The 26,276-nt window shown below is 41.2% G+C and overlaps 1 protein-coding gene across 8 annotated transcripts in view; it reads left to right on the forward strand.

The window, feature by feature from the left end:
* NAV2 (neuron navigator 2) overlaps positions 1-26,276 on the forward strand; it is a 535,652-nt gene that overhangs the window by 488,391 nt on the left and 20,985 nt on the right. For all 8 annotated transcript variants that reach the window (XM_081891071.1, XM_081891073.1, XM_081891066.1 and 5 more), the window contains 12 exons: positions 459-619; positions 4,629-4,817; positions 8,899-8,951; positions 9,199-9,222; positions 10,691-10,765; positions 12,035-12,118; positions 13,841-13,952; positions 14,890-15,035; positions 18,692-18,864; positions 21,789-21,942; positions 23,819-23,978; positions 25,089-25,189. In XM_081891071.1, the coding sequence (XP_081747197.1) occupies positions 459-619; positions 4,629-4,817; positions 8,899-8,951; positions 9,199-9,222; positions 10,691-10,765; positions 12,035-12,118; positions 13,841-13,952; positions 14,890-15,035; positions 18,692-18,864; positions 21,789-21,942; positions 23,819-23,978; positions 25,089-25,189 (1,432 nt within the window). The remainder of the gene's footprint in view (positions 1-458; positions 620-4,628; positions 4,818-8,898; positions 8,952-9,198; positions 9,223-10,690; positions 10,766-12,034; positions 12,119-13,840; positions 13,953-14,889; positions 15,036-18,691; positions 18,865-21,788; positions 21,943-23,818; positions 23,979-25,088; positions 25,190-26,276) is intronic.

A 26,276-nucleotide genomic window follows, 5' to 3' on the forward strand; every position in this document is an offset into this window, starting at 1 on the left:
CCATGTGAAAGCTTCCTCTCAATTCACACTATTTCTTTTCATGGATGCTTATATGCATCTCATTTTGCTTCACTATGTCCTCTTTCTACAGATCCTTCACCCACCTTTCCAACAACATGTTTGTGCTGTGCTGAAAAGTAGCATTTCACATGAGATTGGATACTCAGTCAACATTTGTAAAATGAAATTAAAACATTTTGTCTTGGAAGTGAAATTCTGATCATTTACATGGCTTGAATTAAGAAAAGCCATTTTTAAGACTCCCAAAGTCTCCCCCACCCACCCCATTTAACTTCCTTCTACTGGCACAATCCAGTGTAGAAAAGAAAAGAAAAGGCCTCTGGTAGGCAGGAGACTTCTTTCAGGCTCGCTGCCTGTTTTCCTGTCCACATGCTTATGGATTTTTGGTAAACGAAACATTTTTTGAGCAAATGCTAAAGCTTCTTTTGTCTGCACAGGTATACTCCTTCATCACAACTTCGCAGTCAAGAAGAAGCAAAAGAATGGCTGCGTTCACACTCTGCAGGAGGACTTCAGGATACAGTTGTCAGTTCTCCATTTTCCTCTGGCTCCAGCATCACATCACCTTCTGGAACTAGATTTAACTTCTCCCAACTGGGTGAGTGAACTATTTGCTTTTCATAATTGGAACATGTTTAGCATGCTTACCTTTGCAAAGTAACAGATAGAGCATTGATTTTTTCCCTCACCACAAACGAAAGTGGGATCTCTGCCTGCACAACTGTATGGTGACAGTACTCGGAATCAAATATTTTCTAAAAATAATTTTATTTAAATTCAGTCGTTCCCCTCCTCCACATCATTGTAGTGTTTTATATATCATTCCATCACCCAGAATGGAATGCTTAGCAACTCTCTAGGCTTTTCAGTTTGGCAGGCTACATTATGAGGTATACCGTAATCAGAGGGAAAAGGTCAAGCTAGGAAGTCCGTAGGCAAGTACAGAGAGATAGGCATGGGAGAAGCCAAACACAAAGATTTTAAGATCCAGGACAGATGTATCTGCAAAGGAGGCCTTAGGAAGACCAGCAGTAACTGGCCTAGCAATCTGAGAGAGGAGAGTGCCGGGGGGGGGGGAATAGGCAGTTTTGTCATGTCCTTAAGGGTATATTAGCGTGGGATGTTTCCCGGGGTGGGGAACAAGGGCCAAAGTTCCTTCTGGACAGCCACACAATGGTGGTCAGTAAGGCAAGAGGCAAAAGTTGACGCTGCAGCACTATCATCTCAAACACAGAGACTATAATTTAGCTAAACATGGCAGAAAGGGCCTGAATAGCAATGGCCATTCCTGCTTCAGAGCTTGGGAAGGGAAGTAGCTGCCATCTCTTGTGGGTTTATGCCCTTCTCTTCTGCGAGCAAAGGATTCTGCTACACAACAGTCCTAATCACACTAAATTGCAATTTATCCATGGTCCATGACCAAGGAGATCTTCACACTGATGGTACTCCATATATGGCATTAATTGCTCTTGCCTGATGACATCTAATGCTAGCAAAAGATACTGCTGCCCTGTTTGTGTAGTCATGTTACAACAGTGTTATTTGGTCAAGGGACCAAGTAACTGAGATGCTAAGAAGATTTGCTGTCAAGGTTGCCAAGTAAATCACTAAAAAAAGAGTGAAGTACAAAACCAGTTGTCAGGAAATTCCAGGAGAAGAAAAGTAGGAAGGGTAGTTAAATTAGGCATTTTTTTCCCTATGGATGTGTATGGCATTGCTGCTGATATAAAAAATAGAGGTTATTTAATGCATATATAGATACTTAATATTCAACAGTTTATTAAGATTTTTTATGATCTGCCACAATAAGTAACAATAGAAGTGAAGCATTATAAAAAGGAGCATTATAGCTAATCTTAGAAGAAAACCTGAAGGTTTCTTTCAAAATAAGTAATCTTGAATGGCCCTCTATGCAGTGGCTGGAAAAAAAAAAGGAAAAAATCGCTATAAGTTGTTTTGGAGATTTGGAGGTATAATCTGAAATCAAGCTAGATTTGAGGTTGTCGCTGTCTATGATATCTTCCCTGTCTTTCATCATGGAAGTTGGCTTATTTTGTGGATGTATGTTCTGTATTATTGTATTAGCACTATTTCTATAAGTTTGTCATGACATTTGGTTAGAACAGTAAACTTATGAACTTGAATATTAAAAAAGTGTTATTTGACAAACCAGTAAGTAACCTCCCCTATCAATGTGTGGCTTAACAGCCATATCATTCGCACTCAGGATTCTCAAACCCCATACTCTTCCTGTCCTTTAAAGCTCACTTGGATTATAGCCTGAGCTCCAGCTATATTAACACAGTCTTCATCCTGGGAACTCAGTCCTGTAAATGCCTTACCTCAAGAAGGAAATTCCATACATATATATCGGTCTTAATTCCAGATACTAATTATGAAATATTGTACATTTCCATTTTTGATATCTTCCTAAAAACAAACCCTGGAGTACTTTGCTCTTGTTTGACTGTTATGTTTAAATACATTCACCAGTTTACAAGAATGACTATATATGAAAAAGCTAAGTGTATACCCGTGGGGCATTGCTTTGTGACTTGCAGAAACCTGTGGCCTATCCTTGTAATTTTACTGATTTCTGCATTGAAGTAGTTCCATCTTCAAGGAGCTTTTAAAAAAAGTGTATTTCAAGGAATCCTGTTAATAAAGTGTCAAAGTTCTTGATTAAGATTATATATTTACCATATAATTTATTTCTTTGTTAAATTTGTACCCCACCTTTCCATCAACCAGTGCCTAACATAGCTACCAACAGTAATGACATACAATAAAATGCCAAGACACTGCAATAAAATCTGATTAAAACACATGTTGTAAGAGATGCAAGCCTATATTGCCTGTTCCTGCAGCTTTTACTGCTTGCTTAGAACTTGTGCTTTCTTGAAGGATAGAAGAAATAAGCCAGACCACACCTGCAGTGAACAACTTGGGATTCATGCCTTTTGCAGGGATTGCTTTTTGTTTCTCTCGTCCCATCAGCTTTGCTAGTATGATGGGAAAACTTGAGTCCATTTTATTCTAAGCTAATGCTAACTCTATATGAAATGGGAAGTGGAGCTTTAATTCTTGGAACTAGAATGAATAACAAGCAGCACTCATTCTCTGTACAAATCATCATTTTTGTTACTTTGGGTGATGGATTATGTCTGATAGAAAATTATTCCACTGATGATTACAGAATTGATGTATTATGAGGAGACATTTGTTTGATGTAGCTTACCAATGAAGACCAGTGTAGGTATAATGCCATCCAGTCTTCTAACTGTACTTGAGTGCCCCATGGACTTGCACTCTTTTCTCTGCCCTGCTCTTGCATGTAAAATTCCCTTCTTTAAAGTTTTTGGAGCTAACCATAATTAGTATTATGCTTTCACCAGTATTTTCACTGATCTGGATTAGCTCCAAGCCGGAGTGTGCAGCTGTAAGTAGAATAGGGTTTCAGTAGGTGGTAGGAAACAGACATGGTGTTAGGAAGTAAAAGGGATGGCAACTATTAATCAGTCAGAATGTGTAGGGACAACAGTACCATGGACAGCTCCAAGCAAGACACCTTGCTCAAACAAGACCCACATATGTCATTAGTAAGCTAAAAGGTAAAGGACCCCTGGATGGTTAAGTTCAGTCAAAGGCAACTATGGAGTGCAGCAGTCATCTCGTTTCAGGCCGAGGGAGCTAGCATTTGTTCACAGACAGCTTTCTAGGTCATGTGACGGAAACCAGAGTGCATAGAAATGCTGTTTACCTTCCCGCCACAGTGGTACTTATTTATCTACTCGCACTGGTATGCTTTTGAACTGCTAGGTTGGCAGGAACTGGGACAGAGCAATGGGAGCTGGCCCCGTTGCACAGATTCAAAACACCAACCTTCTGATTGGCAGACCCAAGAGGCTCAGTGGTTTAGACCACAGCGCCACCCACTCGCTGTATGTCATTAGTATCTAAAAATGTTTAAAGCAGTGTCCTTGCACTCTTTTGCTGCTCAGCTATATATGCCCAGGTACATTATATTCTTTGCCAGGTGGCAGACTGAATATAGAGAGGCTCTTAGTGATGACAGTAGTGATTCTTTTAAAGGTGTTCTGACCCAGGAGTGTTGTTCTAGGGGTTTTGACTCAGAAGGACCCATCTCAGGTGAGGTCTGGAGTTGTGTTGGGGCCTGTGCCTAGGCATCTGCAATCCTTGTCTCTGCACCCCAGAGTTCTTGGGGACCTTTGCTTGCCTTCCCTCTGCCTTGATCACTACTCAAAGCTAGTGCTATAGCAACATTTTAACAAATCATAATTAGTCTTGATGCTGATGCAGGAGTAACCCAAACCAAGCTAACTCCAAAATTCAAGGGGACATAGGAATGAGGGGAGGGGGAAACATGAAAGGCTGTGTGGAATATGAATGTCTGTGATTAGAAGATTGCTCAATGAGCTCAGTGTCATGTGTTGAAATCAACTTTGTACCATTGTCGGCTTTGTATAGCTTTTCAGTTAATTAGATGTAGACAGAGACTGATACCTTTTTGTAGTGATAGAGTTGCTGCTTTTGGTAGTTGCATAAGCATAGATTTTTGAACTTTCTGTGTCTGCCTTGCTTTCTAGCAAGCCCCACCACAGCAGCCCAGATGAGCTTGTCAAACCCAACCATGCTACGGACGCACAGTCTTTCTAATGCGGATGGCCCTTATGATCCTTACAGTGACACCCGGTTCCGGAACAGCTCAATGTCACTGGATGAAAAGAGCAGGACAATGAGCCGTTCGGGGTCATTCCGGGATGGCTTTGAAGAGGGTAAGTGAGCTGAAAATCTTTTTCAAAAGTTGGATCAAGTTTCCAATTGAAATTTGCTGGGGGATAAACTGAATCAAAACAGTTTCTCAAGTGTTTAACCATAATGTTGATTAACATTGACTTGTTTATATTTAAGTAAAATTGCAAATATAAAATATAGGGTTTTTTTTAAAAAAAAGTTAATTGAGGTAAACAGAGGTGATGGGAATGTTTTACTTGAGTCCTGATGTGATACTAATTTGCCTAAGACCACTAAAACATTTAACCATTGCTTTCAGATGTCAACACATTCTGTCAAATACCTCGTAAAATCCTAATGGTTCTTACTGAAGAATATCCTTGCATAAATATTTGTGCCCTTGCATTTTAAGATGCACAACATTTCATAATCAACTGCTTATTGTTTCCCTCTGTATATAAATGTGAATGGTGCCATTTTCTGTACCTTTTAAGAGCCTCTAAAATTCATTTCCTTTACCTTTCAGTTCAAGATGTTTCAAGTAGCAATTTTCCAACTTGAACAGAGTAGATCTTTGTCTTCCATAGTTCAGGCTTCTTTCTCATACTGTCTGTCAGATGTGGATTGTGAGTGTCTGTCCTTGTGGATAATGATTTCATCTGGGAAAGTTCAGTTATGGCACATGCAACATCATATTTTCAGGATTTTCCTTTGAAGTTGCAATGTTGCCTAGAAACCAGCTATTTTTCAAAAGCCGAAGTGCTGGTTTGGATTCATAACCTGTTCACCTAGTTTAAGCATTGTCTTGCTGAGAGAGATCAATCAGTTGGCTATTTCGTGCTGCAGTTCTAGGCCCTAATAGGTGGCAGTCGGGTGGAGGTGGATTGTTCAAGGAACTGCTGGTTTCTGGCTCTCAAAGAGCTCTCTAATCATCTTTGCTGCATCAGCCTGGAATTGGTGCAGTGAAAAAATTAAAAATAGTGCCCCCTCCTCCTTACTTGGTCAGCATTAGTGTCAGGGCTTCAAATATGGTGGTGGCACTACCTCTCCATTTCACACTGCCAAATTTCCCAGCCAAAGTTAGAATTTGCTGTGTCCTTGTATGTATTGCAATACATGTCATAAAATTATTATGAATGCCATGGAAGAAAGCAAAACAAATAGTTGTTTTAATGGCATGAGTTAAGACAAAAAAATTCCTTTGCTTCTTGACTTTCATGTCAAACTATTAAATCATTAATAGGCCAATATGATTTTCTGATTTGCCCTTTTCCACAAATTATGTGGACAATGCAACAGTGGCAATGAATGTATTTTTAGTTTAATTCATAATAGCATTTAAAACTATTTTCATTCCTTTGGCTATGGCACACTATGAGAATTATAACCTTTAATGAAGGAGAAATTGAGAGCATACAGAATGAAATATGCAAAATGCTTGGCATGCCAAGATTAATATAAGTCCAAAAGTAGAGTAATTTAATCTACAGTTCTGAAGCAACAGAAAATCACAATCAGTATTCAGATTTTCAAATATATTTATACACACACACTCTCTCTCTCTCACACACACACACACACACACATTTAGGTCTACTAAGAAGTTACCAAAATATTAGTTGTATTTGATTAATGTAAAATTAAATTACTTAAGACAGAATCATTTTCTTACTTGGGGATTATGAGCACACCATAGAATTTATTTTCCTGGAAAGGTCCCCTTACAAATAGTTGGAAATGTCTAACACAATCTTATTTCAAAGTTTACAAGAAAAAATTCCAAAAAAGCCAGACATAGCAGAATGGAGCTGCTACTGAAAGTAAAAACTTAATGGTATATGTTTATTGGGCTTGTGAAATGTAATATTACTGTAGCCCGAATCAGATACTCTCTACAGTGGTACCTCGGGTTACAGACGCTTTGGGTTACGAACTCCGCTAACCAGGAAGTGGTTGCTCCAGGTTAAGAACTTTGCCCCAGGATAAGAACAGAAATTGTGTGCCAGTGATGCAGCGGCAGCGGGAGGCCCCATTAATGAAAGCATGCCTCAGGTTAAGAACTGTTTCAGGTTAAGAACAGACCTCTGGAACGAATTCAGTTCTTAACCTGAGGTACAACTGTATTGAGAACACACAGGCTAGCTGTGCCCCTTTGACACTGAGACATATGCCAGCCACACATCCAGATGACATGTGGTCAGCATCATTCTGAAGGACAGCAGAGGTATGGATGCACACAGGCTCCTTCAGCAAGGACGGCAATTGGGATTTTGATTCCCATCCATGTAGAATGACCATACAACCAAGCCTACTTCACTTTAAAGTTGATCATGTTTCTGCAGGTAGAGCTAGCCTGCATATTTTCAATAGTCCCACGGGGACTAAGCTTCTGAACACTGCTAAATTTGGATCATGCGCATAGAACCACTTCCAGTTTAAAGTTCAATTGTTTTTAGTTTGTGTACTCTAAACTTGATTCAACCCATGGTGTAAATTGCATATTAAACAAACTTCTTTCTCTGTCATTGTGGAAATCATTTTTAATAATACAGATTGGTTCTTGGGGGTTTTCCCCCTTTTGTTTGTTGTTTGTTTATTGGCACTTCCAGATTTTTATTTATTTATTTTCTTTAGTGCAATAAACACGCAGTTGTTAAGTCTTGCCTCAGGGAAGCTCTTTTTAGTTTGCTATTTTACTATTTTGCTTATTAAATTTCTATACTGTCCTTCATCCGGGGATCACAGGGCAGTTCACGATATAAAAAAGCACAAAAATACATAACACAAGTAACAAACAAAAACAATACTTTATGGTTTAAAAGGCCATAAATTGTTTAATTAGCCCGAGGCCTGTGGGGGTGTTTTAATGTTCTACTGCAGGGATGCGGAACTTGTGGCCCTCCAGATGGTGTTGGACTACAACTTCCATCATCCTTGAACACTGGTTGGGCTCTTTGGAGTTATGTGAGTTCAGCGGTCTCTGAAGTAGCACAGGTTATTAATGTGTTTTATAAGAAAAGCAACATGGTGGGACCTTGGTTTGAAATGTCTTTTCTGGTACAGAGCCGGCATGGCGGGAGGGAGGGAGGTTAAAGGGATCCTGTGTAAAAGAAACAGGATCTATAGGTTCTGTCCTGTTGCGAGGGAGAGAAGTGGGATGGCCAATAATGAAGCAGCTTGTCTCGTTGCCTCTGTACTACTTATTGCTGATGGCAGATTTTCAGCCACATATCTAGACATGCTTAAGGCAATTGCGTTTTGCATAACACAGCTTTATTGCGTACTCATAGCATTAGAAGAAACTTACTTTTTACAGCAAAATCTGTTTCTAAGCCAGTTGAATTTGTTTATTTTGCAATAGCATATTTTTTGTATTTCCCCCACTTTTATCCCCCTTGAAAAGACTTCCCCAACTTGGTGCCCTCCAGATGTTAATAGACTACTACTATTGTGTCCCTAGAATCATAGAATTGTAGAGTTGCAAGGGACCCCAAGGGACAACTAGTTCAACCCCCTGCAATGCAGGAATCTCGGCTAAAGCATCATCTGGAAGGCACCAGAACAGGGAAACACGCACTAGAGAAAATGTCAAAATATATTCATTTTTTCCTCTTTGCTGTCTTAATATGAGTCTTTACCTATATTAACACCTAAATATTCAGCCTTCTTTATTTATAAAACCTTTTAACTCCCTTTTGCTGTTTATGCTTCAGGCCAACCATATGGTGAAACTGGACTGGTCAGTTTAACCTTTACTTTGTCTGCTTCTCATCATCTTCTGTTTCATTTTTCATGCACTATCATAACTTTGTAATGTATGAAACATAAGAGGCAGGCAAATGTTTACATCCCAATGATTTTTTAAATTTAAAAAAAGCTTTATTTTGAGATCATTTTTGGGTATGCTCTGTATAATGCTTCCATTTATTTCAGCTTACTTCTTGACACTTCTGCAAAGATTTTTTTGAGTAAATATGTTTATGACTGGTGATGCAATTTTTTAATAGGCTGCTGATGAAATGTTAAAGCTGCTAGCAGCATCCACAGTGAATTATCTGCTGTCATTTACTGTGTTGTACACAAGGAATCAGTTGAGCAATTTGCTTTTTATGTTTCCTTTAGTGCATGGATCCTCTCTCTCTTTGGTTTCAAGCACATCATCTATTTACTCAACGGTGAGTGTCATAAAACGGAAATGACTATCTTAATGCTCATAACTGGGCACACAAAATGTTAAACATACTTAAATTGCACCAAAAGAATTTCTGTGCTTAGCAGTGCCCTTACATCCTCTTGCTTTCTATGATACCTAAGCATGTGAAATCATCTAATTTCCTCCCTTTGTTTTTGGACAATATTTTCTGGTATCAAATAAATAATCAATATGACTTTCACACAATCATTTTAAATTCTTTTTTCCAGCCTGAAGAGAAATGTCAGTCAGAGGTAAGGAAGAGTTCCTTTTCTTTCATATTAGTAACCTTTCTACCTTTAGTGGCAGGTACACTTAAAAAAAAAATTCTGGCATTCACGGTGGCAATAGTCTCAGCTTTTATAAAATCAATGACCCTAAAAACAGTGTCTTGCAGTATCCTACCCTTCTGCACATGCTTTTCCCACATGAGTAAATCTCTTCTTGCCAACCCTGTCAGGCTCCTTCCTATATGCAGAACTGTGCATGTAAGAGGGCGGTATGTACCCAGTGTCATAAATGGTGTGCAGACTGGCTCATACAAAAAAAAGGTTCTTGCATATTTGTATTTCTTGGCCTTGAGAGTTACATTAAGTTCGTAGACTAAGAAAAGGCTATTGTACTTATTGATGTCCGCAGTTCATCACTGGTCTTAGATGTTTCCAGACTCAGTTTGGCACCCATTATTTTGTGTCTCCTTTTCCAAGTTGCAGGCTGTTCATTTTCCAGACCAAAACTAGACTAGACACACTGGAATTGAAGGCACTGAACAGCCTGGCCAGGCTACTGTCCAGTAATATTACTCCCCATATTCAAGTGTAAACTTTTGTTTCAGTGGCAAGAGCTGGGAAAAGACTAGAAAAATGATGGAGTTCAAACCATCACTTGGAGTTCAAGCAATCCTTCAGTGATGGATGGACAACATACCTTAGGAATCTCTGGCCCTGCCTCAGCAAAGAACTGGGCATGGGATCTATACTCACCAGTTCCTGCTGGAGAGAGAAAACCCACCAGTGTGTATGTTTTGCAGTATTCTTCACACTGTTAAGTGTGTGTTGTTTGAATTTCCTTGTTGGGTTTCTTTTTTAGTGCTTATCTCAGTTTTCTACATACCTTATCATCTAATTTGCATCGTGTGGGTATAGCTGCTGCCTTTGTGTTTTAAAAAACAGTGTGGAGGCCCAAGTATTCTTTTGCAGCAGTGGTGTGCCATTTCAGTTTGGCACCAAATTCAAGCTACACTTCTGTCAGGTGGGATTGATTGTGCTCAAGAGCTCCCAGTCACATTTCCCAAATGAATCTGATCCCTGCCAAAATCAGCACATCTTCCATTTGGCACCAGATTTTAAAAGCACTGAATGCAAGGCATGGCTGCAAAGGAACAATCAGAAGCACACTCGTAAGCCACACAAGCCCAGTTGTTCCTTTGCAACCTCAGCTCACATTAATTGCTGTTTAAATTTGGAGCCAAATGCAAATCCAGCTGCTTTCGTGGAGGGTTGGGCACTATTTGATCCAGCCCTCTGCCCAAAAGTCATTCCCAACCTCTGCTTACTAGTTTATGAATATTGTCATTTCAAGTTTGGTCTGGATATGGATTCCTGTTTACATTTTCTCTCTCATCTTTTCCAAAAGCAGGTAGATACGTTTTCTCATTTTGTGTAACTTAATTTTGAAAAGTGTTTTATCAAACAAAATATTCCTTTGAAATATAATACTTAGATCCGCAAGCTAAGGAGGGAGTTGGATGCATCCCAAGAGAAAGTCTCGGCTCTGACAACACAGTTGACTGCCAATGTGAGTACAATAGAGATAGCTAGATAGCTAGACAGAAGCAGTCTGGTGATAAACAGTGAGCTGGTTTATAAGAATTTCTAATGTAGTTTGGTATAAAAAAATAAATGAAATACATTAACTTTTAAACATAATACATTTTAGACTAACTGTGGGTGGTATCCAAATAATGTGTCCCATTACTGTGAGTATTTACGCTTGTGCAGTAGAGTCTTTCCCCCTCCTCTCCCTGTGTCCCCCTAAAACTGTTCTAGGGGCTCCCCAAACCCTCTGGAGTAGATCTGGTGAGGGCACAGGGTGGGGAGGTTGTGCTGCTCAATTAATTCATACAGTACTAATTAACACCCACTAAGATATTACCCTTGGAACAATAGTCAAATAGCAACATCTTTTGATCCTTTGGGCTGGTTTCACATCAACTATCCAAATCTAACAGAGAGATCACCTTAATCAGCACTATGGAATGTACTAACTGTTCCCCCTTTAAATGCCTCTTTTCCTACTAATATTTGAATTGAGACTCTTTGCTGGTTCTTTGAATAGTTGGCAGATCTTTTCAAGCAGGAATTACTCGCTCCAGTATTTTTTAAGTAAACATTTTAGCTTCATAACACATGTAGTCAATGCTAAGCTTGTTTTATTTTCTCCCATGTTTTCTCACTTGTTCAGCCAGGCTTGTTTTTATAGGGGCCAGAGGGAGCAAGAGCCACATATCCCAGTGTTATCATACTCTTCATGGTTGTTTTCACGGTGAATGTGAGAACAGTTAGTTAGGTTAAGGCAACTATGTGCTGATGATGAACAATGCTGGAATGACTGCACAAGACTTTACTGTACCACATTGATACGGGATAAATATTTGTCATGGCTTTTCCTTAGCTTGGAGGAAGTGGTTATAAAGTTGCCATCCTAAGCAGATTCACCATGTATAAACATACCTGAGGCCAGAAGACTTCACAGGCCAGGTTATGACACTTTGCTATGACTTATTGGAGCAGTTATCACAGCTCCAAGCCAGGAACTGCTAGCTCATGGCAGGTGACACTTAGACCCAGATGCAGAAGCATCAGTGGTTATTGTGTGGCCATTTAGTTTGATGGTTTTGTCATCTCAGGAATGTTAGGTTTGCCAGGTTTCAATTGTCTGTGCCGTTCTTTCTGGACTAGCTGGTTGTGGATTACTTTCTGAATGCCGTAATGTTATCTTCTGCATTATTCTGCAAACAGTCTACAAAGGTACAGTCTTGATTGTGTAATGCAATTCAACTTACAGGCTCACCTCGTGGCAGCATTTGAACAGAGCTTAGGAAATATGACCATTAGACTACAAAGCCTTACCATGACAGCAGAACAGAAGGCAAGTCTGAAGCTCCCTTGTACATTTTTCATGAGTCTAAATTCCATAGTAGAACTTTTAAAATTGGGTTTGCAGTAAAGTGATGTATTTGGGATTGGGCTGCAGAGTAAAGCAAAACTTCTCAGGCATCTATGTGCTGCTGACGTTCCAGTGACAACTGAGTATAAACTTTCTCTCTGGGGTTAGTGGTGGGGTGAAAATGAGGTACTAGACCATTTGCTCTAGCAACTAAACGTTATCTGGTGACACTAGTTCCTATTCCCTGCGCTTTCTTGAGTCCGTGTTTTAAACTTGACATTCTGTCTCTCATCGTTTCCACAAAATGAGCATGTCAGTGCCTGTACATTAGAGGGGTCGCAGAGACCAATTATGCAATGACTGGAAGCAATAAATACTTATTTCAGTTGTATCCTGTTTTTCTTCCAAAGAGCCGTAAGCAGCTTCCCTCTGGTTCCCAGGTGGTCTTTCATTCTTAAGAGAGTTTACAGGACCAGACCTGCTTAGTTCCAGCAATAGAAACCAACTGATGTCTTCAGGCCGTATTCTGGGCTACTATTACACTCCCTTAGTATTTTATTACTATTAACCCAGCTTTTTTGCATGTGTTTGTAATATATATACAAACTGCAAATAATGCATTTTCTATGAATTTTATCTAGTACAGTCATACCTTGGGTTACGAACGCTGCGGGTTTGCGTTTTTGGGTTGTGGACCCCGCTGAACCTGGAAATACCAGAACAGGTTACTTCCGGGTTTCAGCGCATGTGCAGAAGCGCAAAATGATGTCATGCACTTGCGCAGACACGGCGCTGCGGGTTGCGAACGCTGCGGGTTGCGAACGCTGCGGGTTGCAAGCGTGCCTCCCGCACAGATCACGTTCGCAACCCGAAGTATGACTGTAATGCATTCTAAATTGAAAAGCGTATTTTCAACCCACTATACAACTACAATATCTTAGACTAACTAAAATGTCTATAAAGTAAGATCCTACAGAGATGCAGACATGACACTCATTCAGGTTGCTTTAGAACATCTACGCAGTTGGCAGTTTAATAAATTTATGCTGATTTGCACCAGCTTATTCCTTTCTGCTGCATACAGCTGATGAGCCAGAATTGGGCAAACAAGCATTACACTGGGAGCATGGAAAACTATCATTTTTGTCACGTGTTCTAAACCCAAGTAGCTATCCTAGATTAGTCTGGACCATTCAATACAGTGTGCAGCAAGCAAAGAATAGAAATGAGCAAGGTGGGTTGTGCTTGTAAGAGTTTGTGAAACTAGCCCAAGTGTCCTAAAGAAGTGAGTCATGATGTGGAGAAGGCAGAGTAAGATAAGGGCATGTGGCATGCTGGTTTCCAGCCAGTTTGACTTGAGGGACCCTTAAACCCTCCTACTAAAGTAAGAAGTCCTTATACCCTTACATCATGTGCTCAGCACCACCAATATTCTTCTCTACTTGTAGCCATCTTTGATCAGTTAGACAAACATACAAACAGGTGAAACCCATAAAATCTTCCTAAGTCTCCATAGCTGACCACTGCTCAGGTACCAGATTCAGACTCACCTTAGAGTCCCCGTTAAACACCCATCCAGCTTGACTGCATGGTCTCAACTTTTAGTGCTGTACAGGCTGCTTGACCACTCTTTGGAGAAAATCCAGAGGCAACATTCATTCATTCGTTTGTTTGTTTGTTTGTTTGTTTTTGTGTGTGTTGCAGGATTCAGAACTGAATGAGTTAAGAAAAACTATTGAACTACTGAAAAAACAAAACGCTGCTGCTCAGGCTGCCATAAATGGTGTAATTAACACACCTGAGCTCGCCTGCAAAGGTAAAGGAAAGATTTCAGCCTTCCCTTTCAATAACAGTGTAACGCTCTGAGGGCATTCATCCCCTTGGTAATAGCTGATGCAAAGTTTTGCAGAGTTCTTTTTCCAGAGATAGACTATGTCTTTAATCATCAAACTGAACTTTATTTCTTGCAGTGGTAGGCCTGTTGTTACTAATACTGTTTATAGACATGTAGCTTAGGAATCCCCACAATACTTCAGTAGGGTCCCTTGCTGCAACCCACATCTCTCTAGCAGTTTCTTTTCCAGTGCCACAGTCTCCATACCCAGTAGTCAGCATTGCTCTGCCATCTAACATAACCACCGCTGCTCTGTTGTTTCAGCAGTCAAGATTCACTTCCTGCTCCATCACCCACATAGTGATGTTATTCTGCCATGCTAGGATAGTCTTCTTTCTTCTTCTTTGGCAATCAATCGTGGCCAAGTAAGATTGTCTTCCATGAACACTGTCTTAATGGTGTGTCCGTAAGTGACTATGGAAGCCAATTCTGGATCCAGTATGGCAGGAGGAACAGAGATTCAGTGATTAAACTCTCCAGATATTTTGGCTACAACTACCGTATTTTTCCGTTTATAAGACGCCCCCATGTATAAGACGTCCCCTATTTTTGGGGACTCGGATTTAAGAAAGTGGGGGGGGATGTATTCGTCTATAAGATGCCCCCTAATTTTGACATTATTTTTTGGGGGGGAACCTAGTCTTATATTAGACTTATACACGAATAAATATGGTACCATGTGCCCCAGCCAGTACCAGCACAGGACTATTTAGTTCTCTGGGCTGGCTATGAAGAAGGTGGGTCAGGCAATTTTGATTGCATGTGATAGCAAGGGGAGCAAAGGAGAATGTCCATGTATAGGAAGAAAAAGGAAGATGCCATTTCTGAATGCATTTAACTAGTTTTAATTACCATGTAGGAAGTGGGACTGCACAAACCACTGATTTGCGGATCCGGAGGCAGCACTCCTCAGACAGTGTCTCTAGCATTAACAGTGCAACCAGCCATTCCAGTGTGGGAAGCAACATAGAATGTGACTCCAAGAAAAAGAAAAGAAAGAACTGGGTACGTATGCTTCAACAGAGCAGATCAAATGAACTGAAGTGTGTGGGTCTTATCAGCTTTCCAGAAAATACAGTACATGAGCCAAGTAAATGCACTGCCTTGAACTAAAATGAGTATGATGGACACACAGTGAATAAATATTAACTTATGCCCATTCTTAGGACTTGACAAAGTTTTAGCTGGAAGTGGTTGACATCCAAACAACATGTTTTACCACATCTGTGAATGGATCTCCCACTTTTTTTCTCCTCCCTGAAATGCATCTACAAGGTTTCTAATTTCAGAGCAGCTGAAGTGGTGGTTTAACCCCTTCCACTGCGCTGTTCAGTGAAGTATGAACTCTGTCTCAGCTTATTGTCACCAAAATTGGTGTATTTTTAATATAATGGGGCCAACAGCAGCCTAGAAGGGGAAACAATTCTGACTGGGAAAATGGTTTGCAAGGGAAGAATTAGTCTCTCTCTCTCTCTCTCTCTCTCTCTCTCTCTCTCTCACACACACACACACACACACACACACACACTGCTCCTCCAGATAAATTTTCCATGCCATAGGTGTGGAAATGTGAATTTCAGTACAATACTTGTTAAGAATTCACACCAAAAAGTAATCATCAGCCTTTTGGCTAAGATCAAGTATAGCATAAAGTAATTCTAAGACTCAGTGTTATGCTGTTCATCTTCACAGAGAGTTGGAAGTGGTGGATTTTACTTTAAATAGATGGTGATAAAATCTAGCAGTCAAATAATAATTAGTATTTGTGTCCATGGTAGATGTTTGTGTAAGCTATCTGCATAAGGAAAAGCTCCGCTCTCTTGAGTGGTCTGGTTTCACCATTAGGAAAAGTATTAATTATGTTCATTATACCTTGGGCCCTCTTTTGACTACAGTGATACCTCTGGTTACGTACTTAATTTGTTCCGGAGGTCCGTTCTTAACCTGAAACTGTTCTTAACCTGAAGCACCACTTTAGCTAATGGGGCCTTCTGCTGCTGCTGCTGCTGCTGCGCTGCGCGATTTCTGTTCTCATCCTGAAACAAAGTTCTTAACCCAAGGTACTATTTCTGGGTTAGCGGAGTCTGTAACCTGAAGCGTATGTAACCCGAGGTACCACTGTATTGTCATGGCAAAACAAAAATACACACAGGTCCTGTGATCGGAACATTTGTTATCCAAAATCTCAGTTGTCCAAATGCAAAGAATTATACCCAAACCTTGCTATACAAATGGCTGATTCAGATATCCAAACAGCCAGAGTTTGTCCAACCCCTACTTGTTTTTTTGCTGGTCGGTGGCAACCATTACAGGCAGAGGGGGAGAGTTTGGTACAATCAGGGAGCAGGAGTGATTGGACAAATCAGCTTTTCCTTTGTTTGGCTTTTGCTGATTGGTTGCTGCAGTTTCAGGCAGAAAGCATGGCGGGAGAAAGCATTGAATAGAAGTGTTCCCATAGGAAACAACTCGCTATGCAGACCTAATGAATGATTTCCTGGGAATGCATTGTGTTTGGAAAGTGAGACCTACGTGTATCGGTCTTTAAACTTAATTTGTTGTAGAAGCCTTCAAAATAACCATTTTCACTTCCCATTTCTTCATTGCTTGCCGCTTATTGTATGCAAGGTCCCATGTGCTGGAGGAAAGGTATCTGATATCGAATCCCGTTTTTGTGATACTACCTCTGCCATCGTGACGTTGCTTTTATCGTAGTTTGAACAGATGAACTTAGTTCCTGTAGTCCCTTTGCGTCTTTGGATTTTGTGTGTTGTAAGCAAATAAACGGATGCTGCCTCCTCTCCCTATAAAAAGGGTTAGCTAACATAAGACTTGTAGATCCTATTCAGCCCACTAAGGCTTTTTCCTTGGAAAAGGTTGACTTCCCCACCCCTGCAACAATGAAACTGCAGGTGAGTTGCCAACATTAATATTCTCCAGTATCTGGGCTTCTGCACTTCCTCCCCTTCTGGATCTTGACTTATGCTTGTTTGAAAATGGGCCCTCCCTTACCCTCAATCAACTTCTTTCTCTAGTATTTTCATTATCCTTTCAAGAGTTTCACAATGCAAATTCTGTCATGGGACAGAAAAAACTTTCTGTCAATAATGGAAAAGAGCATGTCAGCCTGAGGCCTGCTCCTGTTTTTGCTGAATATTATGGGAGGCCAGTAATTTACAGGGTCTAAGCACTGTTCTCACCTCCTGCATTCTTTTAATCAGCACATGGAGAGGAATTGTCTCCCCTTGAGGCTCCCTGACCTCTGCACCTCAGACCAAGAGTGGAAAGAGTCTCTACACATGTACAGTTTTATACATGCAGGGCATGTGTTCAGGATTGGGGACCTGGTTGTGTGCAGGAGGTTCTACAAATGTATAGTTGACAAAACATGTGCTTGAAAAAATGAGAATAGGGTTATTATGGTCAGTAACTTTGATGGATTGTGTACAGGGCTTTTGTGCACAGTGATTTTGAGAGATTATGGTCATGTGTACAGGCCCTACAAATGAATCCTTGCCAGAATGCGTGGCAGAGAATATGAGTATAGAGTTTTTGTGTACAGTAATTCTGAGGCATTATGTTCGGATCCGACAAATGTTCGCTTGACCATATGTATGGTGGAGAAGTTGAGAATGGGGCTTTTGTGCAAAGTCATTTTGAAGGATTATGTGAGATCCTTTGTTGGGCTGATAGGAGATAATTTGGGTGACTTGCAAAATATAATGGGTGGAATTCATCATAATGCTCTTCTAATCATTTTGTCTGCACAAGTGTTGCAGCTTCCCTGACTGAACAATCCCCCCTCTTCTCCGCCACATGCTGTCCTGGGGGTTGCCTTGACCCCAGCCAAGCCAATTTCAGGTGGGGCACAGAGAGGCAGACTCCAATTGTGCAAGCAGAACTCTTACACAGGGCTTCTGCTGACAGGATTGGCTAGGTGAATCTCATCCAATGTGAATCTATATTGAACTCTGTACATCATCCTTTCAGCTCTGTGAAATGTCCCAGGCCTATTCTGATCATAAGATGACATGCTTTACAATATTATTTTCCATGGTAAAATTATTTGTTTTTTGTGTGTGTGCTTTTGTGGATGGGTGGGGTTCACGTTTGTCTGAGAAATCCAGCGCTTTCCCTGTCACAGGCTTTATCTGTTAAAACTTGTCTTTTTTTCCTTCCCGCTTCCCTTTTTGCTTGTACTTCCTCTGGCAGGTCAACGAGGTAAGAAAGATGTATTTTAAATTTTAAAATACAAAGCTAACTAATCCATTTACATGATTAACTGTGTCAGCATCAATAACCTCATCTGAGCCATGTCATTTCATAACTGCAACCTGTGATAACACCGTAATAAAATTGTCCTTGAGCCGAAAAGAATTTGCAATGTCTCAGAGTGGAAAGGTGTGCTCCAGAATAAGGGCTTGTCAACAGCCAGCACTTTTGCAGTGTCTCAGACAATGTCCTTCTTAAACACAGTGTAAAGATTTCCAGAACAGAAAGGTAGCAATCTGTACTTCCATTGTCAATTTGTACAGCCCAAAATGGACTTTTGTAACCATTTTTTAAAGTGTTGCATGCTAACTATTTTCTCCTGTTCCTTACTTATCGTCATAAAGCAGTTTGTTTTATGTATAATCTTTCTTGTTCTGCTCTTTTTCTTTCAGCTGCGTAGTTCCTTCAAACAAGCATTTGGTAAAAAAAAGTCCCCAAAGTCAGCTTCTTCTCATTCAGATATTGAGGAGATGACGGATTGTTCCCTGCCTTCATCGCCAAAACTGCATCACAATGGCTCAGTTATCTCTACGCCATTACTGAGAACGTCCCATTCTAATTCACTGTGAGTTGAGTTTGCATGTCCAGGAGAGTTCCTGTTGACATGTTGCTGTTGTTTTATGCTGGGGTTGGAGTCCGTTTTTCTGTGGACTCTATAAAAGAACAAGACACTAAGGATTAAGTAGATTTTCTTCAGCTGAGGTTTATTTAGTCAGGTACTTGAAGCCAGTGCCAACTATAATGTGGGTATTTGCTTTATCTTTTTTCTTTCTTGCTTTTGGCTGTTCATTTATACAGTGATGCTTACTCATCCACCATATACCTTAAATTGCTAGATCAGACCCAGAAGCCTCAAAGTGATGGTGAGAGGACATTTTTGAAATGTCCACTCTAGATTGTAGCTTTGAGGAAGACTCTAAGGCTCAGGAGAAGCTGTCAAAAGTTATTGAAGGGGTTCAGGAAATGGTGAATGTAAACAGTATTGCAATGCTTGAATATTCTTCTTCCATGCAACCTCCATCGTTAAGATGATTTCCCACTGCCCCTTATAGCCAACTGTGTGTGATGGTAAGATACAGAATTTAGTAGAGATTAGAAAACAGGGAATACTTGAGATAATCAGGCATCACTAAAATTTGCATTCCTGAAATTAAAAGCCCTGTAGATTAATATATCATAGAATCATGTATTTTTATTTCAAAATTCTCACTTATCTTCAACTATGTTATCTCATTTTCATCACTCTGAAACTAGCTTATCCTATCCCTGTGGTACTGAATGGTGAGCAAAAGCTTAAAGCCATGTAATCCATCATGTCTTTTATGATGGTGCCTGTCATCAGTCAAAGTATGCATGTGACGAGTCTTGACAAGTACCAAGTACCTGAGGAATAAACAGGCCTACAGAATTAAGGAGGAGAAAAGCAGAGCACTAGGCTGCCTAGGGCTTCAGCACTGATTTATTTGGCTTCTGAGTGTAGCCTTTATTAGAAAGCAGAAGAGCACTATGAATAGATATATGTAGTGTTAATGTTTCCCAGATTCAGCCTACATAATATTTTCAGCCTGACAGTCATGTAAGCAAAGACTGTATTTTATCAAGATGTATTGTATCAATGCTTGAAATCCAAAGTTTCTTTATATAGTTGAATTTCTTGAGTTGTTTGCACTTTGCTGATATTATTTAGTCCTTGGCACTTTAGGTTTCTGTCATCAGTTTTGACACTCTTAACAAAACCAAAGGTTTGCAAGTACTCCATTGTGAACACAGAATTCACAAACTAAGGGATATTTTAAAGTATTCATTGGACTGGAAAGTGGTTGGAAGCAATATTTCCCATAGTGCTCCATGGTCTTACACCTCACTGTTACCCAGAAAGTCTAGGAGACTGAAAGAGAGGGGAGGGAATCCTCATCCTCTTCCCCTCACTATGCACCATTGCTGCTGCTACTGCAGCAGCTTCAAGGCAGGAAAATGATGGGGGGATATGGTTTGAAGGATGGCAGCAGACAAGGATGATATTTGGAGAAGGGGAAGGCTAGCAGAAACAGCCAAGGAGAAGCTAGAAATTCTCCAGCTTGAACAACTTTGGAACAAAAGAACCCCAAGCTTTAAAAAATCCTTGCATTTGAGGCAGGCCCTCAGAGTTAGTTTCTTAGCCTGAACTGAGAGAACATTGGAAGCATCCCTAACATGGCAGTATCTAAATAGCACATGGGTCATGGGGCACAGAGGGAGCCTGCTGTGGCACCGGCTCAGGGGCGCACTCGCGCACCCCAGTCCAGGAGAGTGGGTGGCAACATAGCCACCCACTCTCTTCTCTCTACTGGAGCTGGCAGCAAGGAAGCAGGATCTTCCTTGCACACCACAGCATCTCTCTGCCCCGGATCAGGTCACTCTCCACCCCCAGGTCAACCTTGACTCAGGGAAGGAGGAGCCTCGGCTGGGCGTGCCATGGCCACTCTCCAGAGTTGCGGCCAGGCACTGCAGCTGCTCTCCGTCCCTGGGTTAGGACTGACCCTGGGAAGGGGGAGCTGTGGCTCAACATGCCAGGCAGGAATGAGACACACAGAGGGCGATCTTCACCCTCCGTGCTCTCCAGCCCCTGGCGCCGGCAGGGCGCAAGGGGGGGTCTCTGCAGGGGGGCACCTGGTTCGCACCCCCACAGATTGTGCACCCGGGGCCATGGCCCCCTCATGCTATGCCACTGCATGGATGGTAAAGCACCATTTTTCTTCATAGCTCTCCCCTTCCTTCCTTTCTTGTTTCTTGACTGCAGTACCATATAATTGGTTTTTGATACTGCTGAGGACAGGGGAAGCCAAGCTGGGGGAAAAAAGATTTATTCACAGGATACATGTGATATGAAAAATTGCCAGAAAATGGCAAGGGTGCTGCTTGTCTTTTATGCGTTAGGGAGTAATTTAATTCTGTTCAATTTGAGTAGGTGGGAGGGTGGAGAAAGCTGGTGCCAGGAGAATAAAACTACTTCCTTCTTTCTTTTTTAAAAAAGCCTGAACAGTGCAGAGTAAGCTGAAAAGGTATAGGATTCCAAAGCCCTCCAGAGTCATACAGGGGCGCCCAGCTGTGCACTACACCTGCTGAGTACTAAATCTTTCTTTGAGGCCATCAATCTCCAAATTACTGCTGCTACTATGCCTCCTTAATTTACCTGGGATTTTCAAGCTGAATAGATTTCCCAATGAACAACTGTACGTTTAACAGCAGCTTAACAAACTCTGTATAGGTCACAACCAAAATGGTAGTTTCTCTGCCCTTATTCCGCTGGCTGTCATACTTTTTTTCCTTGGGCAGGCTGAGACCATTCCTAATGATAGGGCCCCCTTCATCTCACCATTTTTGCCAAGTTCCCCCAAACAAACAAAAATCTGGTTGAAAGCAGAGCAATGACACTTTTGATTTTGCTAACGTTCAGAAATTTTGCTTCTCAAGCTCTTCGGTGAACGGCTCGTTGTTATCTTTTCCCAGGATTTCAGAATGCATCGATAGTGAAGCGGAAACAGTCATGCAGTTGCGAAATGAGCTGAGAGACAAAGAGATGAAGCTAACTGATATCCGTTTGGAGGCCCTCAGCTCCGCCCACCAACTTGACCAACTTCGGGAAGCTATGAACAGAATGCAGGTAGGAAGGAACTGCAGCAGCACACATGCAAACTTTAGAAAAACCCTGCTGGGCTTGCTCACAAACAGGGGCAAACAGATGCCTGTGGGAAGCCCCAAGCAGGACCTGAGTGCAACATCACTCTCCCTGCTTGTCATTCTCAGCAGATGGCGTTCAGAGGCATACTGACCCCCAAAGCATTATTTTGTCCCTCCTGAACTGTCCTTCATTGCTCTGCTTTTATGAGAAAGGGAGAAAAACATTTCTGTATCCACTTTCTCCACACCTTGCATCATGTTACAAACCTCTATCAAGTCTTCCTTTTTTTAAGGTGATATCAGAAGTTTTATTTTCAGTCCCTTTCCTAATAATTCCCTAGCATGGCATTTGCCTTTTTCACAGCAGCAGCACGCTGGGTCATCGCCTTCATTGAGCTGTGCGCTACAACCCCAAAGCCTCTTCCTTGGTCAGTCACTGTCAGTTCAGATCCCATGAGCAAATATGTGAAATTTAGTTTAGGGGTCGTCCCCCCACCACATCACTCTACACTTGCTTACATTGAAATGCATTTGCCATTTTCCTCTCCGCTTACCTAGTTAGGAGAGATCCTTTCCAAGCATCTCACTCCCCCCGTTTGTTTTTACCACCCTGAACAGTTAGGTATCGCCAACAGAACTTGGTTACCTCACTGCTCTCTCCTAACTCCATATAATCTATGGAAAGTTAAAAAGCACAGTTCCCAATACCGAACCTCAGGGAACTACACTTCCTATATTTATCTCCATTGGGAAAACTGTCTGTTTATTTTTACTCTGTGATTCCTATTTTTTATTCAGTTGTTACTGATCTATATCAACACACACATCTACACGTTAAACCTAAAATTAGAGCTTCTCTGTAAAGATTTTACGTAACACTATATTTTTCATTCCAGAGCAAATGCCAAGGCAAGACGCTTGAGCCATGCTCATTAAAGTTGCCACTAATTGTCACCAATGTGTGTGGATGGGCCATAGGGCGAGGCAAGGTGGTCACTCTTGGTTACATTCTGCCACGAATATATAGATATTATACATCCCCACGTGTCTGTCATTTCCGCTTCATAAATCTGGCTCTTCGATCCCACCGTTTTAATTATAATTCATTTATTTTACTTGCAGAGTTTATGGCTTTGTTATTTATTCAACATGGGTGTTCAAAGTGACATCCAAACATATATTAAAACCTAGAAAATGTTCTGAAAACAATAATACCAAAAAACCAAATAAGCAGCAGAGTAGAACCACACCCATCCTCAGAAAGCCTATTTAAAGCAAGACTTGAAAAATGTGTTTCTCTGAAGTTAGCTTCTCTTTTGGTGCATCTCTGTTGTGCTTTTGGGCCTTGTTACATGGAAATGTGAGAGCCAGTGTGGTGTAGTGGTTAGAGTGCTGGCCTAGGACCTGGGAGGCCAGAGTTCAAATCCCCATTCAGCCTTGGAAGTTCAGTGGCTACTTGAGAGAGAGAGTGCACAACAGCCACCACATCATTCAGAAAGAAAAAACAGTACTGCTGCAAAAAGTGCAGAGATCCCTGCAGGTCTCATTACAACTCAAAGAAGATTGCCATGAAAACTTTATCAGCTCTCATGTGTAATTCTGCCTGATTGGGGGAAGATTGTGGGAAGGCCAAGGCGAGGGGATGGATAAAGTGGGGAAGCCTGGTCTACCAGCAAAGCTTGAAAAGGAAACGACTTTGATTGAAAGCTGTTGGGGATAGTGGGAGACAGTGGACCAGCTGGTAAGCTGTATCTCATGTTTGTGTGTAAGAGATTTTTATCTTTCTTTGTGTATAAAAAAAGCTGAAAGGGCATGCACCTTCCATTCCCTTTACTGGCTGTTTTCTTGTTCTAATCTAGAGTGAGATCGAGAAACTAAAAGCAGAAAATGACCGGCTGAAGTCGGAAAATCAAGGCAGCTGCAGCAGGGCCCAATCTCAGGTTTCCATTTCATCCTCTCCAAGGCAGTCCATGGGTCTTTCCCAGCACAGCCTGAACCTCACAGAGTCAGCGAGTCTTGGTGAGTAGGGCAGCCGACAGGTTTTATCCTGTAGCCGTAAATAAATAATAGCTGTAAATAATTGCTGGTGGCTAAGGTGTGAAGGTGGAAGGGCTGGGACAAACCCTTCCATTACAATATCATTGGCAGCTCTGTTTCACTTTGAAGCGTAGCATTCCAGCTATGACTTCAGCTGTGCAAAATCATGTTGGGAGTCAGTTTAATTGCACCCATTTGCCAAAGTAAAATTTCTTTCGAGAGAAAACGCTGTTAATTTTTCTGTGGTCTTCCCTCATTTCTTCCATGTCTGTTCCAGATTGCGAGAGGAATGTCTTTCCATTATTTCAGGTCTTAACGTACATTCCAAGAAGTGTGCGCTTCCCAATTTCGAAAGCACCAAACCTGGCAGTGTTCACAGAATCAAGCAATTAAAAATCTAATTATCCAAAGCAAGCAACTGTTTGAAAGTTTGTGTAACATAGACACGTGCACCTACACTTTTCTTGGTGCATAATTTTCATCTGTAAGGGCTGCAGTAAACACAGCCTTGCATATATTCACAAAAAGAGTAATACTGTAGGGTATTTTTTTATTTTTTTGTAGCAGGGTAAATCAAGACTATGAACCTGCCCTTTATGTTCACAAATTAATATCTGCTTCAGAAGTCCTACTATTTGTCTCACCACTAGGAGAGGTTAGGTTGACTTCATCTTTCTTTAGTTGTGGGTGGGTCCTTAAAACTTATTTGTTCCACACAAAGATTTTGAATGTCACTCATTTTACACTCTCTCTTCAAAGGTGATTCTCGCCCCCACCTTTGTTCTCAATCTGTTTGTCATTGTCTTGGGTTGTATCCAATGTTAGTCCTACTCAGAGAAGACCCACTGAAATTAATAGACATAACTAACTCATGTCTTATTAATTTCGGTGGGTCCACTCTTAGTAGAATTAGATAGGGTTGTATGTTAAAAAAAAAGTTACAAATTTAAAACCTTTAAGTAGCTCGGGGACCCTTTTTGAGCTGAAAGCCAACTCGTAAATTATTTTATAAATGAAATAAATAACCATATGAGCGTATTTTCCCAGCTCACCATTTGTAACTAAAAAAGAATTTGTGTTTCCTGTCCACAGACATGCTGCTGGATGACCCCAGCGATGGTTCTTCTCGAAAAGAAGGTGGCAGGCATGTTAAAATAGTTGTCAGTTTTCAGGATGAAGTTAAATGGAGAGAAGTGAGTTATGTGTGGAGTTTGCTTTTCACCTTTTTCCATTAAACGTTATCAGAGACTAGATCTGTTGGCATGCTACGTAGACTGAAGTTTTTGCGAGGAAACCCACATCGTTCACTATTTTAAAGTATTTTTGTCACTTGAAGTCCTATCTGTAGTCTGAAGCAATGCAGTCAAGACTCAGGTTTTGTCACTAGTTTGCTTCTAGGTAAAGGTATGGGCCAGTCGTGTCCGACTCTAGGGTTGTGCGCTCATCTCACTCTAGAGGCCGGGAGCCAGTGCTGTCCACAGACACTTCTCAGTCACGTGGCCAGCATGACAAAGCTGCTCTGGTGAGCCAGAGCCGCACACGGTAACACCGTTTACCTTCCCGCTAGTAAGCGGTCCCTATTTATCTACTTGCTCCCGGGGGTGCTTTCAAACTGCTAGGTTGGCAGGCGCTGGGACCGAGCAGCGGGAGTGCACCCCGCTGCGGGGATTCGAACCGCTGACCATGTGATCGGCAAGTCCTAGGCGCTGAGGTTTTACCCACAGCGCCACCCGCGTCCCTAGAAGTTTGCTTCTAGGAAATGACTAATGACCCAATGGCTGATCATAAGAATAATGTTATGCTTAAATGAATGGAAGGTTAAAGAAACTGCTTGAAGCATACAAAAAAGGGTTTAATGCAGGAACAAAAATGAGGATCTGGCCTGTGGGCCAGATCCTGAACTCCTCCAACCCCTGGAGACCAATTTTGGCTGACCACCTGTTACTCACCTGATTTCAGGTGAAACAACTTCAAAGTCAATCTCTTCAGGGCTTTGCTGTAATCCTTTGATCAGCTGCATGAAAAAGTTCCCCTTGTGGGGAGAGCAGAACTACGGAATACTCCAGTGGAAAATCTACAGAAATAAGTTGTAAGCAATATTAGTCATACTCTGAGTAATCCCATTGAAATGAATGGACATGATTAACCTAGGTCAATTCATTTCAGTGGGTCTGCTCTGTTGAAACTTTATTTTAGTGGGTTGCATCCAACTATTTCCTTAGTTTTCAAAGACTAAGAAAAAAAGGACTCTCCAACCCCGCCCTCAGAAGTACTTCCATT

Source organism: Podarcis melisellensis, assembly GCF_964234715.1.
Source record: "Podarcis melisellensis genome assembly, chromosome: 1".
NCBI lineage: Eukaryota > Metazoa > Chordata > Lepidosauria > Squamata > Lacertidae > Podarcis > Podarcis melisellensis.